We start from the raw sequence: 12,500 nt of genomic DNA on the forward strand, positions 1-12,500 counted from the left end.
GAGGCTCCGCCCCCTAAAGCACTGAGCCAGTGTCTGCTGCTGCTGAGGCTCCGCCCCCTAAAGCACTGAGCCAGTGTCTGCTGCTGCTGAGGCTCCGCCCCCTAAAGCTTAAAATGATGGTTTTGGTCTTATATGGTCTTTAAGAGATTAGAAGGTAGGTGGAAAGTCCAGGGGTCAGAAAGTAAAAGTCCTGCCGTGTGTTTCTTCCACCCATGAACTCAGCCCAGCTGATTTCACTAATTAATTCTACCTCCTGACTGAAGAATTGTGCTGATTATCAAATCCCGGTGACTGTAACAGAATAGTGGGGAGGATTTCTGTTTTCTGGACCTGGATTTTCCACCTCTGGTGGCCATACAGGGTTGCGGGTTTGATTCCTGGGTGGGGATATGCCTCCCTCCCGTTGTCCCCTCTCACGCTCCGCCCCTCTCCTCCTTTCCTCTCACGCTCCGCCCCTCTCCTCCCCCCCCCTTGCAGGTTTGAGTTCCTTCAGTCCTGGCACCAGTATAACGCCTACTATGAGTTTAAGAAGCAGTACTACATGCAGAAGGAAGGGATAAGCCTGCAAGAGGTATGAACATTGCCGTCTTTCCCTCTCCTACTCCGCGCACGTGTCCGTGTGTGCGTGTCCTTGTTTCCGTGTGTTTGTGTGTGTGGATGTGTGTGTACGGGGGGGGGTGGATTGTGGAATTTTGTTTAGTGTAGCTTTAACTTCATAACTATAACTATAATCGACCAACTTACCTTAACATTAGGTTAGGTAAGTTTCCAATCGTTTCTGTGAAAATCGTAGCCGAAATGATCGAACATGATCTAAAAGCTGCAGCGACACAGTCCGTGCAGACGTTGACATCCCTAAGTTCAGTGCTAGTTTCTCCTGTACGGAGTACCCGATTGGAATACTACCAGTCTGAGTTAAATGCAAAAAAAAAAATGTTTTTGGACAGGGGGGGGGGGAGATCTTTTTGGGCCAAATAAAAACCAGTGTATGTTAAACGCTTGTTAGGACTGGCGACTGCAGCAGTGAGCGGTGTGGTACTTTTACCCACCGGGGGGGGTGTTTCGCTCGAGTTGTTACCTCTCGAGACCTCCACCGCCCTGGCGCCTAACTGAGGGCGTTATGGAAATGCCATTTTCAGCCACCGGTGATGATTAATTATGAGCACTTCGTCTCTTAATTAACTCGGGTTCGCTGGCGTGGCTGGATGCGCGCGTGTGTGTGCTGCCAAAGCATATGCAGAATTAACACAACAGATGGAGCAGAGAGAAAACAGCAGTGCATTCTGGGGGGAAGGCCGTGTTGTTGGAACAAGCAACGGCCCTCACGTAGAGAGGCTGGCGACCGGCTCCATACGCTGGTGTTCGGAGAGACGCGTTCCCTTTGGGAGTTCCCTTTGAGGATTCCCGTTGGGAATTCCCTTTGAGGATTCCCGTTGGGAGTTCCCTTGCATTCTCAGAGGAGAGGCAGCCTGTGAGGAGGTGACATCAGATTCATAAAAAAAAATTTTTAATAACCTTTTGTTTTTTTGCTGGAGGGTGGGGCAGGGGGGGTTCTCTTCAGATATTTGGGGATTTTGGGGAGTGCCGCTCTGTCTCTGAAAGTAGCAACACGCGGCATGACCCAACTGGAGGGTCATGTCCCGGCTCTGGGTGCCTGGTCTTCTAGGTCTGTCCTGGTTCATTTCCCTTCTGTGTTTATAACGTATAAGGAAATCGTCCAGTCTGCTGTTACCAGCGCCATGTGCCCACTGAGGTTCACGGAAGCACTCGTCCATCTGCTACCCACAACTACACCTTGGCCTGTGTCTCTAACAGGAAGCAGAGTGAACAGCCTCCTCATGGGCTGTGTCTCTAACAGGAAGCAGAGTGAACAGCCACACCGTGCCCTGTGTCTCTAACAGGAAGCAGAGTGAACAGCCACACTGTGGCCTGTGTATCTAACAGGAAGCAGAGTGAACAGCCACACCGTGGGCTGTGTCTCTAACAGGAAGCAGAATGAGCAGCCACACCGTGGCCTGTGTCTCTAACAGGAAGCAGAGTGAACAGCCTCCTCATGGGCTGTGTATCTAACAGGAAGCAGAAAGAACAGCCACGCTGTTGCCTGTCTCTCTAACAGGAAGCAGGCACGACTCCCTTGGTCTGATTGGAGACGACATCAAATAAAGTGTCTGAAACTTTAAAGGAAATTGGGAAAAGCAGCAGGCCCGTTTTTGTTACTGCACTTTCTCCTCCTCGCCTCTCACAGCGATCAAAAGCAACAAGTTCGTCCCTGTGGATGAACGGAGGTTTTCGCGGGAACAAAGTTTTAGTCGACGACCCCACGCGCACCAGCGCTGAAATGTCCTGCGCTTCAGAGTCTCCTTCATCACACATTGCCCAGAAACACAGAGGAGTTGTGTAGAAGGTCAGAGTTGGTGGACGTCTGTGGTCCTCGTCCGTTCGATGGCGGTTATCGTAGCCGTATAAAGGTGGCTTTGCAGTGTTAGGCCTGCCGTGGTCCCTGCTAGCAACGTGTGCCATAAAGGGGCCCAGAATCTCCACGCGGAAAGTAAAATGCATCACAAACCGCACCGTATGTTGCTCTGTGCCGACGAAGCGTTCGGCGGCGGCGTTGCGTGGCGGTTGGGGAGCAGGGCTTGTAATTTCAAGGTTGGAGGTTCGAGCCCCAGGCAGAGCGCTGCCGTCGTCCCCCCTGAGCGAGGTACTTAACCTGAGTATCTTCAGGAAATATCCATCCGTTTAAATGCGTCTAGAAGGCTGTACGTCGAGTAACATGCTCGAGATAAGAGCTTTCTTGCTGAAGGCCCAAAGTCTAATGAGCTGTTTGGTCGGACAAGCTGAGTCTTTAAAAACGCTTATTGACCTTTTTAAAGAAAAAATAAATGATGTAGTTTAGCGAACCGCCATTCTCCATTTAGGCAGTTGTGTTAAAGTGGGGATTTGTAAAACGAAGCCCGTTTCTCAACGTCGGTCCCAATGCTTTTAAAGATCTGCGGGTTTTAGAGTCGTCTTTATCATCCCGGAGAGGAAAGCGAGGTCCTTTACCCCCCCCCCCCTTTACGCTAATTATTCATTGGGTTTTGGAGGCTCCCCCGCTGCAGTTAATCAGGCATTAATTAAGCCGGTAAATTGTTTGGCCCGTCCACCGCCGAGCCTGAAGGTGATGAATATTCGCGTTGGCCTCCCAAACTGCCTGCCGTGAAGTAGCTTTAAATATTCATCGTTCTTTAAAAAGTTGGTTAATTCCACTGTTGCCAACTAAACCCTTAGAAGGAAAAAAAAAATGTGTCCCGGCTTTTGGAATTTATGAAATGTATTTTACAGCCAGGCAGCTTCAGAGTTGCGTGTATTCACCCAACTTTTGTGCTGCGGAGGGATAGTATTATGTAATATTTTGAATACTATTTGAAGGTGATTTTGGTGAAACTTGTGAAGAGGCTGGTATGTCGTATGGGTCACTCTGTGGGTGGGAATGTGGTCCATTCTGACAGGATCATTGCAGCAGAGGAGGGAGTTATTCTCAGCTTCGACGAAGGACAAAATGGAAGCCGTTCTGTATCAGAATGGGAAGTCAATTTGAGCAGTAAGCTAGAAACATCGTTTTCTTGTACGTCAACCTGCACCTGTGGTCTGGCGTGTCGAGGGCACAGCTAACGCTAACGGTGAAACGGCCAGCGGGAAGTGCGCCTCCGCCATTTCAGATTCGGTAAATTCGTTTTTGAAAATGTCCTCCGTTATGGCCGCCTACGCCTCGCGTTCGAGTGGCGTCGGCGACGCGCGGTAACCTCGGCGACGCGCGGTAACCTCGGGCGCGTGGAAAAACAAAAAAAGAAAAAAAAAACCTCATTTAAAAATGAGGAATTTTTGGAACGGTGAGTCACGCCTCAGCAGCAGACGCGGAGACGGAACCGACCGATCGCAAAGCCGCGCGGGGCGCGTCCGCTCCCGGCCGGAGGAAGGCCCGTCGGAGAGCGCGCCCTGCGGAACGGGCTCTGCCCCGCCGCCCGGCTCCGTCTGAACGCTCTCGGCGGCGACCGAGCGGGTGAGTCAGCGGTCAGCGGTGAGCGGTCGAAACGAGGGATAATCGTCTGTGAAACGAGTACGGTCCGGCCGGGCGGGGGGGGGGGGGGCGGCTCCTTCCCACGCGCTCCGTTACTCCCGGGGTGAGCTGAGCGCTAATGGCCCCCAATTACTCCCCGAGTTCCGCCGGTTCTCTCTCATTCCGCCAGGTCCACCAAAACCGTACGTCCATAAGGCTTTTTATTCTTTTGGGTTTTTTTAAAAGAGAAGAAATTACAGGACTTTTTAAAAAAAGAAAATCTGCGGTGAGCTCGACAGGCCATTTTGGGTGGGCATAGCGTGCTTTTTTCCACACGCTCTGCTTTGATTGGTTACCTGGCAGAGAACAATAGGAGCGCCCCCCTCTGGTATCCTGCCCGCATGACTCCTGCTGGGAGAGTGGGTGTGCGTCATTCATCGGGTTGAGCCGCGTCGTGCCGTGCGCTCGGTCCCTGAATGTGTGCAGCACACCAGCGCGTGTTGCGGCAGCGTAGCGTAACGGTTAGGGAACTGGTCTCGTGAGCTGAAGGTCACCGGTTCGATTCCCGGGTAGGGCACTGCCGTTGTACCCTTGAGCAAGGTACTAAACCTGCATTGCTTCAGTTTCTATCCAGCTGTGTAAATGGATGCAATGTAAACACTATGTAAAGAGTTGTGTAAAGTCGCTCTGGATAAGAGCGTCTGCTAAATGCCTGTGATGTAACAGGGAGCTCATTTTTCCCAGGATGTTTTCTTCCAATATGATTTGCAGCCAACCAGCCCTTAGGCTCCTTACCGTTGCAAGGCCCTGTAAAGTCTAAGCCCAAGTCCGAGCCTAAGATGTGCATGTCAGTAGATCAAGTAGATCAAAGATGCTACTGGCTGCTTCGATTGAAATTGAAAAGAATCGATGTCAGATCCGGAGCCAATACTAACTGGCTTGTTTTGTTTGACGATTCTTTTCTGAGAGAATGAGACTGTGTTTTAGCGTCGTAGCATGACCTGTTCTACACGCTTAATTGGGACACATTAGACGTCGCCAGCGACCAAGCATATAGCCAGACTTGGAACAAATAAGTGGGAGGTTTAAATGGGGGGGGGGGGGGGGGGGAACGGCAGGTGTGGTAAATCTCTGCTTACAGCAGGAATGCCAGCTCATACTGCTTTTAAGGCCAGAGCAAACAGAATGGAGATCTGTGCTGCTTCATCGGTAAAGATGGAATTTTTTTTATTTTACAGGAATGGGCTGCTTGGCTTATTGCTGCAGCTGGGCGCTCGCTGAGTGCGCGTGTCCGACACGCGCCTGTTTCTGCTGTTACCACGGTTACACACGCGTAGCCTGACCCCTTATCTTTCAGTGCGTGCTTCCATGACTGCGAACGTCGACCGTGCTGTAGAAAGCACATCACCGTAGCAACAGCTAGTGCTTTCTGCGAATACCTGAGAATACCTGAGAACCTGGTCATAGGCCTTTCTGCGTGTGTTCTACCTTACCTAGAACCCTGTCATAGGCCTTTCTGCGTGTGTTCTACCTTACCTGGGAACCCTGTCATAGGACTTTCTGCGTGTGCTCTACCTTACCTGGGAACCCTGTCATAGGACTTTCTGCGTGTGTTCTACCTTACCTAGAACCCTGTCATAGGCCTTTCTGCGTGTTTTCTACCTTACCTAGAACCCTGTCATAGGCCTTTCTGCGTGTGTTCTACCTTACCTAGAACCCTGTCATAGGCCTTTCTGCGTGTGTTCTACCTTACCTAGAACCCTGCCATAGGCCTTTCTGCGTGTGTTCTACCTTACCTGAGAACCCTGCCATAGGCCTTTCTACGTCTGTTCTACCTTACCTAGAACCCTGTCATAGGCCTTTCTGTGTGTGTTCTACCTTACCTAGAACCCTGTCATAGGCCTTTCTGTGTGTGTTCTACCTTACCTAGAACCCTGTCATAGACCTTTCTGTGTGTGTCCTACCTTACCTAGAACCCTGTCATAGGCCTTTCTGCGTGTGTTCTACCTTACCTAGAACCCTGTCATAGGCCTTTCTGTGTTTGTTCTACCTTACCTAGAACCCTGTCATAGGCCTTTCTGCGTGTGTTCTACCTTACCTAGAACCCTTTCTGTGTGTGTTCTCCGGTTGGAGTGAGAGCTGTATTACTTGGTTCGTGTGACGCTCACACTGTAGTCCGTGTGTTGAACAGAGAGCCGTCCAGTAAAATAATTGAGTCCATTTGGGGGGGGAAAGCTTTTTTTTTTTTGCCTCTGTGTGTTTTCTCAAGTGCAGAAAGCGGCGTGTTTGCAGGGAGAAAGAAAGCTTGCCTTGAACCCCCCGTCGGAGGCTGGTGCCTGTTGCTGGGCTCTAGATCTGCTGTGTTTGCTGTTAAGTGCCTGGGATTATTACTTGAGGGCCGTTTTGGTTAGCGGGAAGGCGCTCACGGGAAAACAGCCCCGCCGCTGAGAAATGGCACGCCTGCCGAGGAATTATTTAGATATTGAAATCGGCACAGCTGTGCTGGGCAAAAAACGGTGAAGAAGTAGGTGGTCTTCTAGTTCTGTGTCTGACCAGATCTGTCTCAGGCAATGCCAGTGGACTGTCTGTGGTGCTGTTGGTGGGGGTGTCTGTGGTGCTGTTGGTGGGGGTGTCTGTGGTGCTGTTGGTGGGGGTGTCTGTGGTGCTGTTGGTGGGGGTGTCTGGTGCTGTTGGTGGGGGTATCTGTGGTGTTGGTGGGGGTGTCTGTGGTGTTGGATCTGGGAGGTCTGTTTTGTTCCTGGGGGGTCGTGCGTTTTTTCCCCTTTATTTGTGAATTCATTCCGTTTCCTATTTTCAGTTTTTTCAGGTGAAGGGTGTTTTTTTGTGTAAAGATTTTAAGCTGAGGATTCTGGGTAGTTTTATTTGTTTGAGAGGAGAGGGGGAGAAATGGCTGGACGAACTGGCTGGGTCAGGGGGCGGTCACCACCCGTCAGTCTCCCATTTTTTATTTTTAGCATTTCCTTGCGTGTAATCAGCTCGGCTCATGTTGTTATCCCTTTCCTGTTTTCTTATGAAAATAAGATCTGCTGCTGAATCAAATCAGAGAGAATTACCCGCCTGCTCGCTCAGTCCTCCAGCCTGTCGCTGGCCGCCATTTCCGCGATTCCCATCTCCATAGTTTCCAGCGTGTGCCATCAGCTTGAGCATCAGCATGGTCGAGGGGTGGGGTTATTCTACGATGGCTGTTCACACTGGCCCCCGGACCCTAAGACACACACTGGTCACACTGGCCCCCGGGCCCTCAGACACACACTGGCCCCTGGGCCCTAAGACACACACTGGCCCCCGGGCCCTAAGACACACACTGGTCACACTGGCCCCTGGGCCCTAAGACGCACACTGGCCCCCAGGCCCTAAGACACACACTGGCCCCCGGGCCCTAAGACACACACTGGCCCCTGGGCCCTAAGACTCACACTGGTCACACTGGCCCCCGAGCCCTAAGACGCACACTGGCCCCCAGGCCCCCGGGTTTCCCAAAAGCCCATGTTTAACTGCTGCTAGAAGCTAGCGTTAGCCTGCCTCCAGCATTCAGTCCCATCACAAGTCTGCTTTTGGCCGTTTGATTTTGTTGGATTTGTGGTGGGGGGGTGGTTGGGTGGGGGGGGGGGGGGGGGGGGGGGGGCGGGGGCGTTTAGGTGCACCTTGAAGCGTTAGTGCGGTTCTGTATTTTTATTCATTCGTTACTCCCTCCCCCGGTGACACTGCTTCAGCTGAAATGCTGAACGAACGCTCTTTCTGTCTTTCTCAGTACGCGCCGCGCTCCGATGCCGTAATCGTTGTTTACCTTTTGTTTGGGCCTCGGTAACGAGCCGCGCTCCCGGGGGAAATTTGGGGTAATTGTGGGGGGAACTTGCACCGTTGCCCCCCCTGCGTCTGATTCCCCCTCGCAGCGCTCCTCCTGTCCTAAACTCCTCTTCCGTTAAGCGAAGGGCAGACGTGCCGCAGCCGCACCGCGGTGGGTCCCGCCGCCTGTCCTCCTTCAGACGCAGGAGGGCAGCGCTGGTCTGTGCGGGTTTTTTTTTTCCCCCTTCCCCAGGTGGCGAAGCACGCTGGTGTTTTTCGCCCTCGGGATTTGATTGGTGGAGCGCGGGACCCCTCTGACCCGCTTGCTCTTTAAAAAGCCGGGCGCGAGGTCCTGTTTCACAGCGGCCTGTTTCCCATTAACGACCACGCCCGTGGGCTGCCGCCGGTCACATGGTCCCCGAGCTCTCTCATTCGCCCGCCGGTGTCAGATCGCCTTGTGGGATGCGTAGTTTAAATCTTATAATTTCTGTTTTTTGGTTTTCTTTTTCTGTTTTTTTTTTTTTTTTTTTTAACGCGCACTTATTTCTTGTCCGTTTCTTTGCGGCTGTGTTTCTGTTTTAATCCCCGCTGACGCGCGAGCGGGGGAATTACGAGGGTGAATTATTGCCGTCGGGTTATTTTGATGGCGAACGGCGAGCCTGGGTAATTGAACGGCCCTTACCCGCCATCAAACCGCTCTTGTGTTAAAAAGCAAAAAGCCTCGCAGAAGCCTTTAAAATCAATCTCGTCCGTTTTATTGCGCAGACGGGCGTCTCTCTCGCGTCCGCTCGGGTCTTCCTCAGACTTCGGCTAATTCTTCACGGCCGTATTTTAGTTTTAAACAAGCCGTTGCCAGGCAACCTGCGACACCGGGAACGTTCCGGAAAAAGGGCGTCGGTTTCTTCCGCGGACGTCGAAAGTTAAAACCGCCGGTGGCCGCGTCGATCGTCGACGGTTCTGTTTGAGGACGGGTCGAGCGGCGGGGGGTCAGAGACGTCGGTCGCGGTGCCCGGCGCGCGCGCTCTCCGCCAATCGACGGCTGTCTCTCGCGTCGCGTCTCGCTTTCCGCGCGGCGTATTCGTTCCTGAAGCGACGGGCGCGCGGTGGCGCTCGACGACCTCCGCCTCTGGGCTCGCCCGCTTCCGTCTCTCCCCCCCGCTGAAGTCTCCCCCTTTTTCGGGTCGGTTTTCGTTAAAAAACCGAAGCGGTCGGCGAGCTTCCGTTCCGCCGACGGCGTCGCGATCCCAGCCCCCGCGACGGGACCGTCCGGCTGGACTGGGAAGCGAATCCCCCGTTTCTGGTGGATTCCAGTAAAAGGGGGGGTTTGTTGTAGCAGTAGTAGAGCCTTTGGGGGGCGGGTGTGTGTCTGACTGAGCGTTTGGGGAGTCTGAAGCAGAGGGAGAGCTCAGTGCTCCTCAGCTCGCTGTGAGCTCGGCAGGAAGACCTCACCATGCCGGGTTTACACTCGTTATTATCGCTGTCCAATCACCACGCCGGGTTTACACTCTTTATTATCGCCGTCCAATCAGCATGCAGAGATGAGCCGGAGTCTTCCTTTGAATTAAAAACAGATGCCGATGTGCGTTACTGCCGTCCCGCGTCGAAAGTCCCTTTGATGGCACCGGGCTGCCTGCGGATTGGTGGAGCGGAGTCGCGTGGATCCGAGGCCGCCGAAGCTGCATTATTGATGCGTTTCGGTGGCGCGGATGAATTCTGCAGCCGAGGGTTTTTTCGGGGATGTTTCGACTCTGTTTATCCCGTCTGCACGGGACACGGGCGCCAGTTCGGGTGCTCGTCTTCCATTCAGCCTGATTTCCGGAGAAATCTACCGTGCATTTTTATAAACTCTCAAGAAAAGTCTTTTTTTTTTGGGGGGGGGGGCCTAGCCAGAATTTCCCTGCATGCCCACGCAGGAGGAGGGGAATAGATTGTGTTGTGAGTTCCCTTTTTTTCACCTGATCAAATAGACAGGCTGTTAAAAGAGAAAAACAAAAAAAAAAAGAAGCTAAGCTCCTTGGCTCATTAATTATTTGGTGCGCGACTGGAGTAACGGCGGAGAAACATTTTAGCAGCAAGGTCGTTATCCACGAAACGAGGAACGGCCCCAATTAACGCCTCAGAACCGCAGCGCAGAAACGAGTCCGACGCTAATTACCAAGCGTCTGCGGAACCGCTGTCCTTGAGGGAGGGTCTGTGCGAACGTCGTTAAGTGAAGAGCACAGCGTGGGCCGTTTGGGTTATACTGGGGGTGGGGGGGGGGGTGGGGGTTGGGTTCGGGGGGGGGGGTGGGGGTGGGGGTTGGGGTGGGGTTGGGGTGGGGGTTGGGGTGGGGGTCGGGGGGGAGAAGTCTTTCATGGCTACTTTTTCCCCTGTTCGCTCCATACACTCAGTGGCTTGCCTGCCCTGCTCAGCCTTTTGGGCCAGAACTGCTGAGCAGACAAATGGGACGTACTTCTATAACCCCATAGACTATAGGGGGCATGCTTCCATTACCCCACTGATTCTATGGGACGTGCTTCTATTACCCCACAGACTCTAGGGGGCGTGCTTTTATTACCCCACAGACTGTAGAGGACGTGCTTCTATTACCCAACAGATTTCCCCCACAAAATGGCTTCTGTCCATAAGAGAGTTGCCGCTGTCATACCAAACGCTTGCCTGCGGCATCGCAGCGTGAGCGGGCTGTGTGTTACGCGCTGCACATCTGTGCCGAAGCGGAGAGCCATTTGGAGGATGTGATCACTGAAACGGCGCGTTTATGTGCAGGAGTAGGCCGGGATCCGTGCGCGGATAGGCTGTTTTACACAAACACATTAAAGCGGTGATAAAACCCTAACTGGGATGCGGATGCTTTATGCCCTGCGCTCTGAGGAGATGCACCATATCTTGTTCTGAATTATGAAATGTGAAATTGGGTGTTACGCGCGCTTCGTCTTTAATGCGAGCGGTCCTGCCCCGGGCTGGAGCCCAACGCTCGCGGTCCCCCTGTTCCCCTGTTCCCCGTCCCCTCTGTTCCCCGTTCCCCCTGTTTCCCGTCCCCTCTGTTCCCCGTTCCCCCTGTTTCCCGTCCCCTCTGTTCCCCGTTCCCCCTGTTCCCCGTCCCCTCTGTTCCCTGTTCCCCCTGTTCCCCGTTCCCCTGTTCCCCGTCCCCCCTGTTCCCCGTCCCCTCTGTTCCCCGTTCCCCTGTTCCCCGTCCCCTCTGTTCCCCGTTCCCTCTGTTCCCCGTCCCCCCTGTTCCCCGTTCCCCTGTTCCCCGTCCCCTCTGTTCCCCGTTCCCTCTGTTCCCCGTTCCCTCTGTTCCCCGTCCCCCCTGTTCCCCGTTCCCTCTGTTCCCCGTTCCCTCTGTTCCCCGTCCCCCCTGTTCCCCGTTCCCCTGTTCCCTGTCCCCCCTGTTCCCCTTCTCCCCTGTTTCCCATCCCCCCTGTTTCCCGTCCCCCCTGTTTCCTGTCCCCTCTGTTCCCCGTTCCCCCTGTTCCCCGTCCCCTCTGTTCCCCGTTCCCGTTCCCCCTGTTCCCCTTCCCCCCTGTTCCCCGCCCCCCCCGTTCCCCGCCCCCCCCTGTTCCCCGTCCCCTCTGTTCCCCGCCCCCCCTGTTCCCCGCCCCCCCTGTTCCCTGTCCCCCCTGTTCCCCTGTCCCCCCTGTTCCCCGTCCCCCCTGTTCCCCTTCCCCCCTGTTCCCCGTCCCCTCTGTTCCCCGTTCCCTGTCCCCCCTGTTCCCCTTCCCCCCTGTTCCCCGTGCCCTCTGTTCCCCGGTCCTGTACCCTCATGTTCTCCTCGCTGGTGTGAAGATGTCCTGACCCGCCCGTCACTCTGACGGCCATTGCAGACCCGGCTGGCCAGAGGCGTAATAGAGGAGTGAAATACTGAGACCCTCCATTAGAGTCACACGGACTCATCTCCCCTCCGTCACTCACCTTTGAATGAGTCATTTGCTTGTAGATGTAATAAAGGGTACAGCAGGATTAATTACATTCTCTGTTGCGGGTAATGTGAAGAGCGGATTACTTTGCAAGCGTACAAAAGCCAGTCAGTGTGGACTTTAACTTATCCTGCATGTCCAGAGACCTCAGTTCTCTGGGTTTTTTTCCCCCTCTGGTTTTCCTGTTTTTGTATCCCATAGTTTGTGTATTTAAGCAATTCGGCACTCGAGGCTGTGCTGTATTGTGGATACAGCTAGAGGGGTGTTGTTAGGCAACGGGTACATTTTCAAACGAGAGAAAACGTACCCGTTGCCCACCGTTTCGAGGAAGCATGTCGTTCAACCCGGAAACCGTAGCAAAACGGTGCACACCGTTTTCAGATTGAACGTGCCCCTGGAGTTTTAGTTCTAAAGAGGTGTGGCCTGTAGTTTTGTTCTAAAGGGGTGTGGCCCAGAGTTTAGTTCTAAATGGGTGTGGCCAAGAGTTTAGTTCTAAAGGGGTGTGGCCCAGAGTTTAGTTCTAAAGGGGTGTGGCCCAGAGTTTAGTTCTAAAGAGGTGTGGCCCAGAGTTTAGTTCTAAATGGGTGTGGCCCAGAGTTTAGTTCTAAAGAGGTGTGGCCCAGAGTTTAGTTCTAAAGAGGTGTGGCCCAGAGTTTAGTTCTAAAGGGGTGTGGCCCAGAGTTTAGTTCTAAAGGGGTGTGGCCCAGAGTTTAGTTCTAAAGAGGTGTGGCCCAGAG

The 12,500-nt window shown here is 53.6% G+C and overlaps 1 protein-coding gene across 1 annotated transcript in view; it reads left to right on the forward strand.

The window, feature by feature from the left end:
• The window catches only part of sfswap (splicing factor SWAP), a 66,174-nt gene that overhangs the window by 20,922 nt on the left and 32,752 nt on the right, over positions 1 to 12,500 (forward strand). Inside the window, 1 exon segment of the mRNA XM_035390896.1 lies at positions 478 to 571. Coding sequence (XP_035246787.1) covers positions 478 to 571 — 94 coding nt within the window.

This window comes from Anguilla anguilla, chromosome 14 (assembly GCF_013347855.1).
Source record: "Anguilla anguilla isolate fAngAng1 chromosome 14, fAngAng1.pri, whole genome shotgun sequence".
Taxonomy (NCBI): Eukaryota; Metazoa; Chordata; class Actinopteri; order Anguilliformes; family Anguillidae; genus Anguilla; species Anguilla anguilla.